General features: G+C 44.2%; 1 protein-coding gene across 5 annotated transcripts in view; it reads right to left on the reverse strand.

Annotated features, from left to right (window-relative positions):
* Positions 1-19,943, reverse strand: part of MEIS1 (Meis homeobox 1) — a 138,010-nt gene that overhangs the window by 27,451 nt on the left and 90,616 nt on the right. For all 5 annotated transcript variants that reach the window (XM_075266954.1, XM_075266952.1, XM_075266956.1 and 2 more), the window contains one exon: positions 4,026-4,102. In XM_075266954.1, the coding sequence (XP_075123055.1) occupies positions 4,026-4,102 (77 nt within the window). The remainder of the gene's footprint in view (positions 1-4,025; positions 4,103-19,943) is intronic.

Raw genomic sequence — 19,943 nt, forward strand, 5'->3', positions numbered from 1 at the left:
TGGCATAGCAGGAGCTTTATATTAAGGACCTCATTCCCAGGTATTGGTGGTAGATGAGGCCAAACATAAATGTATCAGGATATAGATATAGTAACTGCGCGCCCTTCACTATCGTATTGGGAATTGGCACGTCCATTGGTGGTTCCCTACTGATACTATACTTTTCCCCTGGCCTCTGTATCTTGTTGGAAAATCCTTTAATTCAGATTTTTTTTTTCATCCAATTCAGCATTTATATAAAAAAAAAAAAAAATCTAAATTTCAAATAAGAGTAAAAAAAATGTAAAAAAAATTAAAAGCTTGAAGAGCAGAGAATGTGAGAGAGGAACCTGCTGCCTCTATCCAAAGACTGACCATGTGCACAGGACCCGAGCAGGAACACTTGCCACCATCATCATCATATGGAGAGAGTCCATAGGCCAAAGTCATTGTTACGTAGCATCACAGTAGACGGGAGTTTATGTTTTTCTAGACATTTCATGTATTCCCGCACGCTGTGTCGCTGCCAATAATTTATGACTGATCTGCACCCAGGCTGCCCTTCAGCATTTTATTTAATCTCTGCAACAGTGATTTACAGTAGCGTGTCATTAATAATACAAAAATGTACATGTGTGTTAACAAGTTAGGCTCAGGCTTTTGACTGAAAAGCAAAAATTTTGGAAAGTTCTTGCTTGCAGAGACGAACAAAGGCACGATAAATCAAAAATGGTTTGTTTGCTGTTCCCTGGGGCAAATAACATTGTGTTAGGTTTATATTGTGAGATTTACTCTAACCTGAGTTCATCAACTACATTCTGAAGATAGACTTAGAAAAGCAGGCAGCCTTCCTTATACGTCTATACAAGAGCTTAGAGAAGAGGACTGCCTTACACCTTGTACATAGAACTGCCGCATTAAAGGCAGGGTCACACTGACCCACCAATTCTCTGGTGACCCAATAATGGACCTCACACGTCCAACAGAAGACAATGCAATTTGGAGGCAAAGGTCTATTCAGGTCTATTCCCTGGGATTGATGGTCCTGGGAATGACTTGGATGGGGCAGAAGAACCCCAGTCCGAAATTGTTTAAATAGTCAACTCATCAGCGACCTCTTAATACAAGAAGAGCCGCAGCAGCCATGAGCTTATTGGTCTAAATCTCGAGAGACCAGATGACCAGCAGGAGGGCGGCCATGTCCTACAATATGGAGCATTACAAGGGATGATTTATTCGCAGGCAAAATGGAGTCGGCATTGAGTTTCTAAATGGACAGTGCTGCAATTTTTCCTTCAGGGCCGATATAGAAGAAATGGACTATTACATGTGCAAACTATTCAATAAAGGATTGTCTATGTTATATCTGTCTATAATCAGAGCTGTTTGCTGGCGGGACTATACCCTAAGTCATTGAAAGGGGTCAGCACTCTTCTTACCATCCGGCATGTACATAAAATGTATTGGGTCTATGGCTAAAGTGGGAATCGGAGCAGTTTGCTTGTTGTATTTGTAGAATATTTCAGTGATAGAACATATTAGTACTTTTTATAGTATTCAGGGGCATCCAGTGTAGAAGGAAAGCCCTAGGGGGTCCCCCAAACCCTGAAAGTGCACAAAGCCTTCCTGGATTACCTTTTAACACCCTACAACAACAATGACGTTCCCACTTGAGTAGGGGCCACTGGTTCCCACTTCCCTATATCACTGGTATCACTTGACTCTATGGGAGTTCCGCCTTTGATAATTCTTGACTTAGTGAATAATTGACTGCAAATGTTGGAATCCGCACTGCAAGCTATAAAACAATTAACTGCGATGGATACATTGTAACTTAGAAGGAAAATTCTTGTATAAAATATTGAAATGATCTTCCCGAATATTTAATTATTCATTGATGTTCTTTTTATTGGGCTGATATGAAGGAAGATCTTCCTTTCACTACGAAATCAACAATGACATAACGGAAAAATTACAAAGTGTCAACTCCAACATATTTGCATTGCCATAACATGGTGTATCCGCAGCCCTGCGATTAATAGGACAGCAGAACATTGATCTCCCAAGGCAATTCAGGTCACAGGAATTGATAACCTTTCCAGGCTACGGCTGCCGGTTTGCCTGTCGCTCACAGATAATGCACTTTGGATATTAATCCTATAATGGCAGATATAACATAAGACTCTGCGAGTTATCATGAAGGTGTTACATTGGAGATTACACAGAATTATATTGACACAAGTGACATCTCATGTAATGAAGTGTGACGATCTGATCCTGCTGCTCTCTCGGTCTATATACAGTATATATGTATGTGCTATGGAGATCGAAACATCAAATAAATCTGCAGCAAGTGATCGGACATAGAGCGGGAGAAGCCATGACAAGCATTGATCTTAAGCAAACATCATGGTGTATTAGCCGTCCTGTAATATCCAGAAGATAAATCGCCACAAGACATTGCTAAGAATCCAGCGGGGAACCTACAGCTTGTTGTCTCTTATCCTGTTACTTCCTACACAGGGTCTGGCTAATCCTGCGGCCTTCATAATCAAACCACAAATACATATGGCTTGGAGAATGGAAGAAGCTCCAGATTCAGGCCATGTTAAAGGGGTTGTCCAAGGAGGGAACAATATTTAGAGAACAGTCTAGAATGTTCTAATATAAAGTCACAATCTTCTCACCAATACGCCACAACCCCGGGCCCAAAGTACCTGGATCCCCATTACTCAATCATTCCTGAAAAAGTCAACGCTGGATGTAATGGGTTAATGGACTAATGACGGTTAATGAAGGAAGTAGAGACTGGTGGGGGAATTGCGAAGAGTCGCCATAAGGAGAATTTGTTTTATAGAATACTGGAAATGGTTTGGGGATTTTTATTTCTGGATGGACAACCCCTTTAATATTATATTCTATAGAGTGGAGAAATGAACCAAATAGAAGAACCTTCTTTATAGCCAACAGAAGAGGTGTAACCGCCTAAATACTAGATTGTAACTATAGTGGGGCCTGATGGGACCTAAATAGGCAGACAATTGTAGATTGGGTTGGGATTTTCACTGTATCGGGCCCCTGATGTCGACTTTACTGTTTGTTCAAAAATTTTAAGCAGAAATGGAAAAATACCGCACAATAATAATCCGCACATTAATAGAGGCCATAATAGTTTATTTTTCTCAACAAAGTAGAGTCAATGAACGAAAAGAGAAATGTAAATCCCATCAATATTTGGTGTGACCTTTGCCCTTTGGAGGAGGAGCCTGGGAGTGATGACCCCGCCCCCACAGATATCGCCCTGATCTCATCATCCTCCAGTCTGTCTGGGATGACATGAAGAGACAGAAGGATTGGAGAAACATCCACAGAAGATCTGGGCTTAGGTCTCCAAGATGGCGGTGGGAACAACCTCCCTGTCCAGATCTGCCAAAATCTGTCTGCAAGTACCGAGAAGAAGGCAAAGGGCAAAGGTCACACCATAGATTGATGGATTTATATTTCTCTTCATTCACTTCATTGTGTTATTTGTCATAAATAATCCATCACCACTTCTAATTCTGAAGACATTATTAAATTGCTGAATTTTTTTCGACACCTCCCTGGAACTTTAGCACATTACTGCAAATAAAAAACCAACAACAGCAGAATAAAGGGACAAACCATGAGCAAGAAACTAACAAAAGAAAGAAAGCGCCCTTCTGTGTTTCTACAAACAGAACTCCCCATGTCTGATGGATAGGAGCTCGGGCTCTTCTCCCTTCTCCCCAATGGCCGTACAATCCCTTGGGCCGCCCCGGCAGCCATTGCTCAGGATTAATTTAATGTAAATGCAATCTCTATGTATCAGACTGCCGTCATATTGGTCCGGAAGTATTAACATTCATATCACTGGAAACATTCTTGAGGCCATATTACGTTTGCATCAGTAAACGACGAGGGAAAATGGGCAATTACAGGGCGTGCCATAGTAACACAAAGATTAGCTGCAGGTTGCCAGAGGCGGGAGCGCTCAATGTGTATAAACACTAAGTCAAATTACTTACCAATTGTTCACTTGAAGTATGGTGAGACCTGTGTCTTGTGCCAACTGTTTTTTCTGTTCTTCGGAGGGGTAGGGGTGCTGCAAGATAATAGAGAGTTACTTTTTACTGTCATTAGATCTCACTTTGCTACAAATGCCGTTGCCAGCGTGCAGTCAATAAATAAAAGCGCAAAATGGCGAGGTGTGTCGTTCTTTTATGAGTTGTATTTTACATCGTCTAATTATTAGGCAGCGCAGACATAGCAATTATAAGAATTAGCGGAGTGAAGAAATAGCTATTAGAAGCCCGGCTATTCATTTTATCTTCAGTTGGCACACAGTGGGAGCAGGAATCGAGCGGGTATCACACCGGCAAACAATCAGATAAGCTGTCGCCCGCACTACTTGCAAATTTAATTTAAAGCATTTAGGAATAATAGGCGAGAATATTAAAAAAAAAAAAAAAAAAAGACGACGACGAAGAAGAAGAAGCAGAAGAAGCAGAAGAAGCAGAAGCTGTTCCGGCAGTGGCGGCCGAGCCCTCCACATTTTGTGGCTCATCATCGGATCGCTGGATGTTGAACAGGCGCCAACTTAAGGTCACTCAAGGCATATTTTGCCTGACATTAACATAACTGTCTTGGTCTAATCACAAGGCAGAGGCCAAACGCTTCTTATTCACAAGGTTTTCTCTTTAATTAATGTTATGGATAATAGAGGTGTAAGATTTCCTAGGAGAAGCCAAATGGACTTCACTAAGGAGAATTACATCATTGCCAATGACTTATTAAAAGATGTTAATGAACTAGTACAAGGAGCAGATTGTGTCTCCTTACAGATCAGGATTGGCTCAGTCTTGGGTCACAGAGAGAATGTATAGAAGTCTGCCGGTATTTCTAGACGTGAGGTTGTGCGTCAGGCCTGGAGACTTCAGATTAACAGAACGGCTCAGGAACCAAATCTTATAACCCTAGAACGCATGACGTTAAAAATACATACATTTTAAGGTATTGGGGGCCTTTTAGCCCCCATGCAAATAATATAGAAAAACACACTTAAATTACTTTCACAAGTTTATTTCAAAATTGTAAATTAAAATCTGAATAGTGGGCAAAATTTTTATTATAATGGAGCAAAAAGTTAAGCATGCAGGCCTAAAAGGCCCCAGGTATGCGTTCTAGGGATAACCTAGAGACTCCATAGGTGTAAGACTATATGTACATAAGTGAGTGTGCGGGATGAGGGTGGGCCCATTGTATAGTGGAAGGGCCTTCTGTCCCCCATTGACTTCACTGGAGGGTTACGTTCCGATGTGGCGGGGCAGGATAGGAGCTGCTCTATCAGTAGTTGGCACCTTCAGTTGTGTGCACGGGGTCTTACAAGTCTGACTACTGGAGAGCTAACAATCACAAACATTGGGGTCCCCCAGGATTGATCACGTGGATCCAGAGGAAGCCAAAAAACCTCCCATGAAATGGACACCATTGTCCCATCAGAGGGAAAATCTCAGAAAATATAGGACTAAATCCCGCAATCAAAAATCTGTTTAAAAAAAATTCTAAAGTTGTCTATAATTTTCATGGTGATGGGGATTCTCCTGTAGTAATAGGACATGGCTCTCTGAGGCTTATCAGGCAGGTATACGCTATATACTGATTATTGTCAGACATCTTAGTTGGCCATATATCGTGAGTCCACACAGACTGGAGATTACTTTCCAACATATTTTTCTACATTTTTGACTTCATATATTTCTCATTCATGCAAATATCCTGGGATAAGACTCTACAGGTGTCCGGACAGTAGATTTCGGCAGTACGGTCAGTCGGCAGCCATGTTTCTCTCGACCTCCTCATTGACTCAGCCAGGCATGCTCAGGTTTTCCAAGAATGCCGTAAGAGAATCGCCATGTTCAGAGGCCCTTATACACATGGGGTAGTCGTGGGGTCCTGACAAAATCTGTGGGTTTGGACAACTCTGTTCTTACGTGTCCGAGGGTCTTTGGGGCCCAGACGACAGACCTATAAATATCTGCAATCTCCGGGTCTTTCTGCTCCGTAGCAGCCATTGAGGCCGTGATATTAATCTACTAGATCTATAAACCTTACAATAATACAACATGCACAAACACTCTCATTTAGGATAAAGGCCATTGCTTAGAAATATTCCTTCTCGGGAAAATAAACTTCAAAGGTGAAGAAATGTTTTTGTAATTTGCGCGGCCGCCTCGCGTTGGACAAGACGTACCTTCTCTTCTGGAGCAAAAAGTCGGAGCCACTTTGCCCATTCTGAGTCAATATTTATTGAGGATGACGGAAGGACATTACAGTCCACACTTGTGAGCAGAATGTGCCAACAATAATCGAGCTCTATTCACATGACATGTATTTATTTGTGCTGGAGCGGGCACCTGTGACAAGGCCGGCTCTCTATTAAGCACGCTGCTTAGGCTAGCTTTTAATTCCATTAGCATTATTTGCTAAGACGGATTAGACATGCCCTAACATTTCTTGCATGCCTGCTTGCTACACTCTGATCCACGTATCACTCTATACCGTCGTCCTCTTGTTTTTAAAAGCATTCCTCCATTCTTCTGATTGATTGCTCATTGTGGCCGGGAGAGGTGTAAAGAATATGTCAGCAGCGCTAATTCCAGGCGGATTGGCTTATTTTTACGACGGGATATTCACAATCTATATATAAACAGACCTTCGCATTCACCCACGTACCCCTGTATTTATTGTGTCTTATACCAGAGCTCTCTAAGGTTTTACAATATACAAGTTTTTCGCTTATTTCATTAGATTTAAAGGCTCAAGTGATCTAAAATTCTGCTATAAATTTGCTATTTTTTTTTGCACTAAATAAAACAATATAATTTGCCCCTGCGCTCCTGCACCAGGCACGTAGTATTTGGCGCTGTGATGTTGGTTTCTCACATTGCTGAGGTCAGTCAGTCTCATGCCGTCTGTTCAGGGGTCGCTGTGATTGTCCACACAAATTACCAACATGTTGCTGCATTAAACCCCTTTATGTAACACTCAACATATAGGAGAAAATAGTGTATGAATGTGGAGTAAAACATAATGCAAACATTAGCACATGGAGCAACCGTGCAGATCACAGGCCCATGGTTGTCTCCAAAATTAAAACCACTGTCTGGGCGAAGCATGAACCTGCGCACCATGATGGGGTCACTACTCATGTGTTACTACCAGAACATACACAATTGCACCAACCACTTTATAGTTGTACTTTTGGTGCAACATTTGGACCTACAAGTATTACTGAATGATTGAGAAAGCAAACTCCATTTTACCGTAAGCCTAACGCTGCCATTCAAACTCGTGTTTGATACCGACCCCTCCTGATGTCCCGTACACTTGTACGCTCTGCATTCTCTCCACACAAGTAAAAAAACAAAAGCGGCCGTCAATGACATAAAAACTGAAGATCCATTATATAGTGCAGTGATAAAAAGATATTTGTCAGGGCACCGGCACCACAAGGGAATGGGCAGATTTCAGCTCAAGCCTATTCAGCTGAGCATGCATGTACTGTAGATAGATAGAAGGTAATAATAACCTGATGCCAGACTCCACCGGCAGTGACTTATCTCCTCTGAAAACAAAGGATCAGGCATGTTGAAATCTAACAACCCAATCCTTTTTTCCTAAAGTCACAAAGTCGAGACCCCCCTCCCCCATACACACATTAGATGTAAGTCGGGACCCCCCTCCCCCATACACACATTAGATGTAAGTCGGGCCCCCCCCTCCCCCATACACACATTAGATGTAAGTCGGGACCCCCCTCCCCTCCCCCATACACACATTAGATGTAAGTCGGGACCCCCCCTCCCCCATACACACATTAGATGTAAGTTGGGACCCCCCCTCCCCCATACACACATTAGATGTAAGTCGGGACCCCCCCTCCCCCATACACACATTAGATGTAAGTCGGGACCCCCCCTCCCCCATACACACATTAGATGTAAGTCGGGACCCCCCCTCCCCCATACACACATTAGATGTAAGTTGGGACCCCCCCTCCCCCATACACACATTAGATGTAAGTCGGGACCCCCCCCTCCCCATACACACATTAGATGTAAGTCGGGACCCCCCCCTCCCCCATACACACATTAGATGTAAGTCGGGACCCCCCCTCCCCCATACACACATTAGATGTAAGTCGGGACCCCCCCCCTCCCCCATACACACATTAGATGTAAGTCAGGACCCCCCTCCCCTCCCCCATACACACATTAGATGTAAGTCGGGACCCCCCCTCCCCCATACACACATTAGATGTAAGTCAGGACCCCCCCCCTCCCCCATACACACATTAGATGTAAGTCGGGACCCCCCCCTCCCCCATACACACATTAGATGTAAGTCAGGACCCCCCCCCCTCCCCCATACACACATTAGATGTAAGTCGGGCCCCCCCCCTCCCCCATACACACATTAGATGTAAGTCGGGCCCCCCCCCCCTCCCCCATACACACATTAGATGTAAGTCGGGACCCCCCCTCCCCTATACACACATTAGATGTAAGTCGGGCCCCCCCCTCCCCTATACACACATTAGATGTAAGTCGGGCCCCCCCCTCCCCTATACACACATTAGATGTAAGTCGGGACCCCCCCTCCCCCATACACACATTAGATGTAAGTCGGGCCCCCCTCCCCCATACACACATTAGATGTAAGTCGGGACCCCCCTCCCCCATACACACATTAGATGTAAGTCGGCCCCCCCCCCTCCCCCATACACACATTAGATGTAAGTCAGGACCCCCCTCCCCCATACACACATTAGATGTAAGTCGGGCCCCCCCCTCCCCCATACACACATTAGATGTAAGTCGGGACCCCCCTCACCCATACACACATTAGATGTAAGTCGGGACCCCCCCTCCCCCATACACACATTAGATGTAAGTTGGGACCGCCCTCCCCCATACACACATTAGATGTAAGTTGGGACCCCCCCCTCACCCCATACACACATTAGATGTAAGTCGGGACCCCCCCTCCCCCATACACACATTAGATGTAAGTCAGGACCCCCCTCCCCCATACACACATTAGATGTAAGTCGGGACCCCCCTCCCCCATACACACATTAGATGTAAGTCGGGCCCCCCTCCCCCATACACACATTAGATGTAAGTCGGGACCCCCCCCTCCCCCATACACACATTAGATGTAAGTCGGGCCCCCCCCCTCCCCTATACACACATTAGATGTAAGTTGGGACCCCCCTCCCCCATACACACATTAGATGTAAGTCGGGCCCCCCTCCCCCATACACACATTAGATGTAAGTCGGGACCCCCCCTCCCCCATACACACATTAGATGTAAGTCGGGCCCCCCCTCCCCCATACACACATTAGATGTAAGTCAGGACCCCCCCCTCCCCCATACACACATTAGATGTAAGTCAGGACCCCCCCCTCCCCAATACACACATTAGATGTAAGTCAGGACCCCCCCCTCCCCCATACACACATTAGATGTAAGTCGGGACCCCCCTCCCCCATACACACATTAGATGTAAGTTGGGACCCCCCTCCCCCATACACACATTAGATGTAAGTCAGGACCCCCCCCTCCCCCATACACACATTAGATGTAAGTCAGGACCCCCCCTCCCCCATACACACATTAGATGTAAGTCAGGACCCCCCTCCCCCATACACACATTAGATGTAAGTCAGGACCCCCCCTCCCCCATACACACATTAGATGTAAGTCAGGACCCCCCCCTCCCCCATACACACATTAGATGTAAGTCAGGACCCCCCCTCCCCAATACACACATTAGATGTAAGTCAGGACCCCCCCTCCCCCATACACACATTAGATGTAAGTCAGGACCCCCCCTCCCCCATACACACATTAGATGTAAGTCAGGACCCCCCCTCCCCCATACACACATTAGATGTAAGTCAGGACCCCCCCCTCCCCCATACACACATTAGATGTAAGTTGGGACCCCCCCTCCCCCATACACACATTAGATGTAAGTCGGGACCCCCCCTCCCCCATACACACATTAGATGTAAGTCAGGACCCCCCCCTCCCCCATACACACATTAGATGTAAGTCGGGACCCCCCCTCCCCCATACACACATTAGATGTAAGTTGGGACCCCCCCTCCCCCATACACACATTAGATGTAAGTCAGGACCCCCCCTCCCCCATACACACATTAGATGTAAGTCGGGACCCCCCCCTCCCCCATACACACATTAGATGTAAGTTGGGACCCCCCCTCCCCCATACACACATTAGATGTAAGTTGGGACCCCCCTCCCCCATACACACATTAGATGTAAGTCGGGACCCCCCTCCCCCATACACACATTAGATGTAAGTCGGGACCCCCCCCTCCCCCATACACACATTAGATGTAAGTTGGGACCCCCCTCCCCCATACACACATTAGATGTAAGTTGGGACCCCCCCTCCCCCATACACACATTAGATGTAAGTCGGGACCCCCTCCCCCATACACACATTAGATGTAAGTCAGGACCCCCCCTCCCCCATACACACATTAGATGTAAGTCAGGACCCCCCCTCCCCCATACACACATTAGATGTAAGTTGGGACCCCCCTCCCCCATACACACATTAGCTGTAAGTCGGGCCCCCCCCCCTCCCCCATACACACATTAGATGTAAGTCAGGACCCCCCTCCCCCATACACACATTAGATGTAAGTCGGCCCCCCCCCCTCCCCCATACACACATTAGATGTAAGTCGGGACCCCCCTCACCCATACACACATTAGATGTAAGTCGGGACCCCCCTCCCCCATACACACATTAGATGTAAGTCGGGACCCCCCCTCACCCATACACACATTAGATGTAAGTCGGCCCCCCCCCCCTCCCCCATACACACATTAGATGTAAGTCGGGACCCCCCCTCACCCATACACACATTAGATGTAAGTCGGGACCCCCCCTCCCCCATACACACATTAGATGTAAGTCGGGACCCCCCTCCCCCATACACACATTAGATGTAAGTCGGGACCCCCCCTCACCCATACACACATTAGATGTAAGTCGGCCCCCCCCCCTCCCCCATACACACATTAGATGTAAGTCGGGACCCCCCTCCCCCATACACACATTAGATGTAAGTCGGCCCCCCCCCCCTCCCCCATACACACATTAGATGTAAGTCGGGACCCCCCCCTCCCCCATACACACATTAGATGTAAGTCGGCCCCCCCCCCCTCCCCCATACACACATTAGATGTAAGTCGGGACCCCCCCTCCCCCATACACACATTAGATGTAAGTTGGGACCCCCCTCCCCCATACACACATTAGATGTAAGTCAGGACCCCCCCCTCCCCCATACACACATTAGATGTAAGTCGGGACCCCCCCTCACCCATACACACATTAGATGTAAGTCGGCCCCCCCCCCTCCCCCATACACACATTAGATGTAAGTCGGGACCCCCCCTCACCCATACACACATTAGATGTAAGTCGGCCCCCCCCCCCTCCCCCATACACACATTAGATGTAAGTCGGGACCCCCCTCACCCATACACACATTAGATGTAAGTCGGCCCCCCCCCCCTCCCCCATACACACATTAGATGTAAGTCGGGACCCCCCCTCCCCCATACACACATTAGATGTAAGTCGGCCCCCCCCCCTCCCCCATACACACATTAGATGTAAGTCGGGACCCCCCCTCACCCATACACACATTAGATGTAAGTCGGGACCCCCCTCACCCATACACACATTAGATGTAAGTCGGGACCCCCCCCTCCCCCATACACACATTAGATGTAAGTTGGGACCCCCCCTCCCCCATACACACATTAGATGTAAGTCGGGACCCCCCTCCCCCATTCCCACTGGAGTCAGTAGATTTGCTTGTTATGTAATGTGTATGGCCAGAGAGTTGGTGCAGAGAAACCTTCTATTCTCCATAGATTACAGTCACCATGTGTGTAATGCCATATACAGATAAAAACTAGAAAAAAGTCTAAGATTTAATAGCCGAGCTCTTGACTTTGCAAGTAGACGGATCCCATGAAGAAAAAACTCATGTGGTCTAATTTTAAGTAATTGGAGCAAACTGTGTAGAATGTCATAAAGAAAGCAATAATTGCTAGCTCGCCTCGAGCCATTGACAATGAGGATTTAATGTCTGTTATGCTATATTAAATTGTTCTGCATTCTTTGCAACAGACAAGACCGGGCAAATGAAGCATCAAACCCATTCAGCACCAGAAAAACGAAAATAAAACAACATAAACACCTTTCAAGTGAAAAAATACTAAAAAAAAGAATCCATGACGCAAAATCGTCTTTCCCAAACTTTAGGACGGTGCGTCCGAGTCATCCGATCTCTCCTCCGCATATTTATTGGCTTTACTGTAGCAGAAACTTTCAATTTCATGAAAATCTATAATTGCCATAATCAGATGAAAGCCATGACTTCATGCCGCTAATCCTCCACAATGACACAGACCTCTTAGCTGAAACTCAATACGCTGAAAAATACTTAAAGACTTTCCATCCTTCTTTCTTAAAAATAAGGTGATGGGGGGGGGGGGGTGTACGTTCCTTTATGTGTGAGAGGTGGAGGTGGTCTAGGAAGAAGGGAGAAGGATTAAGATGTTATCTAGAGAGGTAAGAGCATGACCAGACAAGGTACCACCAAGCCACCGGCGACTCCGCCAAAGAGACTCTTCAAGTTCACATTCTGCAGTCAATGATTAGAGCTGCGGTCAGCACAAAAACCCAAAGAAAGAAAATAACCTGACACTAAAAAAAAAGATCCCACTTCAAGATTCCCATCACATGACAAAACCGGCAATTAATCATCGTCCTAATTGTAGATAATGACTCGGAGAGGGCTGGAAAGGAATGCCATCTATTTATATCCAGGGTTCTTACACAGGAGACTTCATAGAGGGCAATTCAGGTGGATGACGGGACGGCTCATATTATTAAGGAAGGACCTTTATTGGGAACTCTGGAGAGGTGGTAGCTATAAAACTATAGGTCACAACTTCCTAATGATGCAAGATACACATGGCCACAACCTTCAGCCACAAAGATTTCCCTAGACTCGTCTTCTTCTTCTGGACCTTGTTTAACAAATAGTTCCGCACCTTGATAGACTTAGTGTTAGACTTGATGGACTTAGTCAGACTTCGTGTCATAGATGTCAATGTTATTTGCTAACGCCTTGTACTCGTCCTGTTTGGGACAATACTATTACTGCAAAAAATTATTTTACAAAAATATTCTTTACGATAACCATATGACCAATCCCAGTAGACCGTACACATGAGACTAATGATGGCCAAAGTCAAAAATGTGCATGGGGTCCCCTAATGGTCCCTCCATGGGAAAAATGGATTGGGCTGTTCAAAATAACCAATCATTTTTAGTTTTAGTTTTTTGGCGGAGAAAAGTTGCTTCCGGAAGTTTCTGGTAATGGCATTCTTCACTATTTCCATAGAAAACTCCTAATTGTTGACTTGTGTCTGAACTCGCCTTCAAAACGTGTTATTGTGCAAAAGTAGGTTCAGGGTGAGTGTGCATGTGTGATGGGGAAGAGCAAAGGAATTGCCGTCTACTATTTAAGATATACGGGCCCCTTCAAGACTCCTCACAACTTCTAGAACTATCTTTTTTGTTGATAAATCTCATCATGGCTTGGTGTTAATGACGGGAACCGTTTAAAATATGGTGCAAAATTATGGCTAGAGGATACACTGAGGCCAGGGGCGTGTTAGGACATGTAGCCAATCCCTTGTAGTAGTAAGAGCTGGAGATGGCCAAGGACAAGGACAATCTGCTATTTTTGATGCTCCCATGAAATATGTATGGAGCAAGGAATGGTTTGTGTCTAGGGTTGAGCCGATCTTGAGATTTCAGGATCGATTTTAAAATACAATTTCCGATCATTTTCCAGCCGATCCTGATCATGAAATTTCCTCGATTGCCAATTGGGATCCAATCTATTCTGATCCTGATCACTCAACTGTATTTATGATATATACATGAATAGGGTTGAGCTGATCTTGAGATGACCTCTGACCTCGATCCCGCTGGAAATGATCGGGATCAGAATTCGTGAAATTTACCCGCTCGCCAATCGGAATCCAATTCCTCAACCCAATTTGTATCCACTGGAGTTCCATCCTCAATGGGAGTAACACATCCCCGGTTCTCAGGATCGGCGGGGCCTGGTTAGGTTAGGCCATCACAGACTCACAACATAGATGAAGATTTTTCATGGCATAACCCCTTTGACCCATCACAAATTATAACTACAATTTCTGCCATCGCAGCTTTTCCAATTCCCATAACCAGGTTGCCCCGCGCGTCGCCGTAGCCATATTTAACTTGTAAGGAGGCCAAACATGGCGGCCGTAGGAATCTCACGTCAGGCATCACACAACAAAAGGAATCACCCAAGTGTCTGAAGAAAGCGGTCTATCCTTCTCAAACAGACCTGAGACTTCTGCCTGGTTGTCTCCATTAGTCTTGTACCATTATCTCTTAAAAGCTTAATTATTTGCAAACAATTGATCAAGATGGGAATATGAGAAAGGATATTGTAGGAGCGAGGGAGGACGACAATGCATTAGGAGAGCAAACAAAATTACCTTTAGTTCTCACAAAAGAAATTAATGATTGGGCCGGTGTCTACGGGAGAGCAATAGTTGTAATGGTTCTCCTGGAGTGCTCTCCATTTCAGCAAGGACGCCAACACCTAAAGAATCAGCGAGGGCCATAAACCAGAGATTATATAGAAGAAAGCTGACCCCTCTCTGCCCCAATCAATGCCGCACAGATCTGCAGTTTAACACTTGCTTTCCTGCTACATCTCGCTTTGCAGCCGCCAAGGAAACGTTCCATCTAAATGTTTCAGTAGGTTGTTTAGCTTTATAGTAAAATACGTCTTAATCCTTCTATAAATTCTGGATATTGTGTCCGCTCTGTAAGGTTGCATTGATTTATAGCAAGCATTGCTCCATGGTTAAAAATACCCTGCCTTTAAACAGAAGGTGCACAGCACGAAAACAGACATTTTTTCAGGCTCAGTAGACACCTGCCCTTAAACCTTACAATCTAATTTTAGTGCCAGAACAGCAGTGACTTGTCCAAGATCACAGGAGCTCTTACTGGACCACTGATTCTGCCGGATAGAAAGAAAAAAAAACCTCCATAAGATGAAAAATACAAATTTCGTGGATGTGATTGTGTAAATGGACCGTCTTAAAGGGAAGGAGTCATCGGAAAATTACCGAATATTTTAATTATAATTTATGCAAAAAATATTTCAAATCATTTTTGGTGATTTTTTTTTTTTTTAAGATTCCATAAGACACCTCCCACATTTTTTCCCCTCCACTGGGTCTCATAGACGTGCGACACCTCCTGTTCTGTAGAGATCACTTTTCAATAAACATCTCATTGTCCTTAGTTGCAGGATTACAATGAAAGGTGACAACTACAAATATAGAGAACACAAAATCCACTGCTTATAATAGATGAGATCACAGATCACCCTCGCCCTCCCTGCACAAAAACATCTAGACGGGCCATAAAGCATGCCCACAACACTATTCATAGGAGTCAATGAGTCATCTCCAGTCTATGGCTTTCCATGTTCCATTTGGGTGCCGTAAAGTAGATCTCTAACTGCTGTTAATGACAGCTCCGGCGAGATGGCCGGTCCCATAGTCCTCTACAATAAATAGGATTACAAGATTTATCATCACAAAATTCCAAAAATATATTTATGCAAGTTTGGTTTTATTCAGAATTTTTTTTTTTTAAATTTCTCGTTAATATATTTTCTGCATCCTATTATGAAGTGGTTTGTGCTGCATTACTTGTTCTCTAGATATCAAGATGTTGTTCCTCAGTAATATAATCAGAATCTATTATTATTTATATAATGGTTTATCAATATATTTTCCATCGGAGTTGGATTGTATTGTGTGAACCAGGGCAAAGACTCAATGCAAAGATACAGCAAGGAAATGTATATAGGAAAGAGAAGAAAACGCCCCAAATCCTCCCGTAGCCAATACCCGAGCGTCCTGAGCCTTCACCAATCCCTGTGCTATAAAATAATGACGATACAAAGAGACGATGAAATATTTATTTTCTCTTATTTATTTTCCCACATAAACATCATTACAGAGCGGGAGCCTCGGGGCGCTGACCCTTGACCGCCAAGACACAAGCCATTTCCTAGGTTCTTGAGTCGTGCACTGCGCCATATGTTACCCAACATCAGTTTATTTGTATGTCAAAGTTTTTATTCCCATGATAAATAAATCTATTTTGGATTCCTCTTCTTACCCCTATAGATACAGCCTGACTGTATATATTCCTGACCAGCCCATGAACACAAGCGAGCTATGGCTCAATGCAACGTCTGAATTTTATAGGTCCTCGATGCTCAGAAGACTTCTATAGAGTCATAGCGTCCGCCTTCCATTTGTCTATAACTCCAACCCTAGGTGCATATGGATGGCCAATCTCCGCACACACTATATACAAATACAAGTTTATCTGTGAATACGGAAAACAATAGAAAAATAACCAACAATACATCCCATTCAATACCATGCAATAGAAAACCTCACAATACAAGGTTAATGTTTGACTAATGGTTAACCACATGTGTGGTTGGGTGAGCAGAAGCGACACAGTCAATACAGAAGCACAAAACTCTACGGATATTTCTATGGCCTCTATGGAAAGGTGTCGCCTCCTAAGCTCTATCACAAGGCTCTGAGAAAGTTCTCCAGGTCGGGTCCGCTGCTTGGTTTGCAAATTTGTGTAACACTAAGAAAAAATTTTGTAATAAATTTAACTAAAAACTTTTAATTCCTGTTAAAACTTATTAATATTTGGTTAAGTAATTTATATATATTTATAAATATAAAATCCTGACAGAATTTCCTTCCACGAGCAGAGTCAGTCGTAGAAGTAATGACAATAGGAAATAAAACAAGGCCACAGCACAGGCAGATGGAAAATCTCCAACTTTTCTATCTTAATGAACCGCCTTGTCCAAATGTTCTCCTTTCATCAGAGTTTCCACCACTGGCAGCCTCTGCGGATGCCAGGACAGCGATACTGGAGTTATCTTATCTGCACTGGTAACCAGTATCAGAAACATTCTCTCCCTGCTGGACAAGCCCCCGTGACCGCGCTCTGTAATGCGTGAAGGAAATTGGGAAATAATCTTACACAGAGCTCACTATGGAGATAAACCAAGTCCAAACAAGTCCTGTCTCCGACCTCATCCTTAGTCATTCCTCTGACATAAAAGTGTCTCTACTTTAAACTGGGCAGCGATACAAAGGAAGGCTATATATTATGGTAAATGTTAAGATTAGGACAAGTAGGCTTCACATAAAGAGGGTAAGAAGGTCTACTCCAGTCTGGATACAGGCGGGGATGGAAGAATCCCTTAATATTGCTCTCTGTACACATCTAAGGTACGTGATGTCACCCTGCCATGGAGGAACATGGGGCCTATGCTTCTAAAAATGGCTTCTAGTCTGAGCTGAAACTAGATAAATGCGGCTGAAAGCTTTGTCCCTCCCAACTTCTCCATCGCTAGGCCAAGTATGCATGTGTTATCAGTGGGCAGAGGGGAGTGAGCTGCACTCACACTCGTGTATTTCCCAGGCTCGTCCTTCTCCTTCAGGATTTCATCACACACTTAAGATGGCCATATGGTCCTGCCAAGATGGGCAAGTTTGGCTGAGATACCTGTAGTGAGCGTCAGCACTTATAGGTCACAAACCAAACAATTCCGATTTCCTGTTCAAGTATTTGGTTGAGTAGATGGAGCAGCAGATTCTTCTCTGCAAATCAACATCCACCAGTGAATCTCAGAGTAGGACAATTTGTAACAAGGTCTGGGGTCCCTTCCATTGTCCCACCTACTTGACCAAAAATTGCCGATTCTGGTAACAGATGTGCGATCGATACAATGAATTTGTCGCAAAACCAATAAGATACTGTGGTGGAAATAAGAGATGTTCACTGGCCAAGGCTTAGGGAAGACTAAAAGGTCAAATTCTGTGAGAAATCTGTAAATGTTCACCCCAGAAACAGATAAAGAACTGAGGGGTCTACGCTATAGAGTATTGACAGACGTCATGCGATTGATAATGGGATTGTCCAAACCAACGATCCCTCCATCAACATTAATAACTAAGCAGGTAGGTTTATTTCTAGAAAATAGAAAAGAAGCAACAGTGAGTCTGAACAGTCGCCAAATATTGGTATTTTTGGACAGTGGCTGCACCGACCCTTTGCGGCATCTACATGTCCCATAGTCGGCTCTTGTAGATTTCTCCAATGATAAAGATTCTGTACATGGCCGGCTTCAGACCAATGGCCGGAGGGTCTGAACAATGTCAGTAAGAAATGATCACTTTGTTAAGGTGTCACTTCCCTTCCCCCTCTCTCTTGGGAACTCATAGAAATTCTCAGAAAATCTGATGACATCACAATAAAATGGGAGGATTTCACCTGTGCCTTGTATTTTATTGTTCTACATCAGCTCGAGGATTTAATAAGTCCGACTTCCCATGTTTATAAGATTCCCAATGTTATTTCTGGTCTTTTTCATATTGAATTTAAAAGAAAAGTTGTGTAAACGTCTCCGAGATCAAGAAATTCTCCGACGTAAATGAGTAAAGTGCTTGCAAATGTTTCCCTCCCCCGATAATTGTGAGATCCGACAAACATTCTAATGGTGAAGATAATCCTCATATTCCGATGGTCTAAAGAGCGAACACCTGTTCTCTTCTCAGACGTGTCCATTCCAGTTCACTCTTTGTCAGTTGTTAAAGAATAAGCGGAGATTGTTATGTCTTGAATGGGTGTGAGCTGCTGGGAAGGAAGGGAAGTTGTGGGGAGTGAGCGAGGCGAAGCAGATAACAGCTCTCTAATGGCTGATGGAAAGCGTCTGCTGGATGGGAACTAGGAAAGGTCTAGGGAATGGTAGAAAATAAGGAAGAAAATATTGTGTCTTATGGGGAAACAGAAAAACAGAAAAAAATATATAATGTCCTACTAATAAATTTATTATTATTATTATTATTATTATTATTATTATTATTATTTTTAATTAATTATAATAATAATCTGACTGGTCCAAATGCAATAATTTATTGAAAGCGCTGGAGCATAACTATGGGTCACATGGAAACCCTGGAGTCTGAGTGGGCCCAAAATGCCCCATTTTCGGAAATGAATTCTACAAATTGGTTGTCACACACAAGTGTCTCTTCCACAATTTTGCAATAGAGACCCAGAGCCTGTCACAGATAATCTACATGAAAGGGGCAACAAAGTGGCTCAGTGGTTAGCAATGCAGCATTGGAGTCCTGGGTTCAAATCCTGCCAAGGACAAAACATCTGCAAGGAGTTTGTATGTTCTCCCTGTGTTTGTGTGGGTTTCCTCCCATTCTACAAAGACAGTCTGATAAGGAAAAAAAAAATGACTTTGTGAACCCTATATCATATATCCCTATATGGGGCTCAGAATCTAAAAAAACATTTTATAATTATATGCATGATTGTATCTATCTTTAAAATATAAGCAACATTATTGGATACATTGTTATTGCTCCTGCCCAAATGCAATTTTCAAGGTTCCAAAGATGGAACGATGTCGCGCAGGGCGCACTACACTCTGGTTTATGGAGGATTATCTTATTTTTTTCTTTTTAGAAGTTTATATATTTACAAGAACAACAATTGGTTTTTAATATAAATGATATTTTCAGCACAAGCGTCTGCACTAGACCTTGACCAGATTTTCTGTCTCCTAAAAATAAAACGCAAGTCTTATATGTTATTTTATTTCAATTTTCTGAATTAGGCTT

This window comes from Leptodactylus fuscus, chromosome 3 (genome assembly GCF_031893055.1).
Source record: "Leptodactylus fuscus isolate aLepFus1 chromosome 3, aLepFus1.hap2, whole genome shotgun sequence".
Classification (NCBI taxonomy): domain Eukaryota; kingdom Metazoa; phylum Chordata; class Amphibia; order Anura; family Leptodactylidae; genus Leptodactylus; species Leptodactylus fuscus.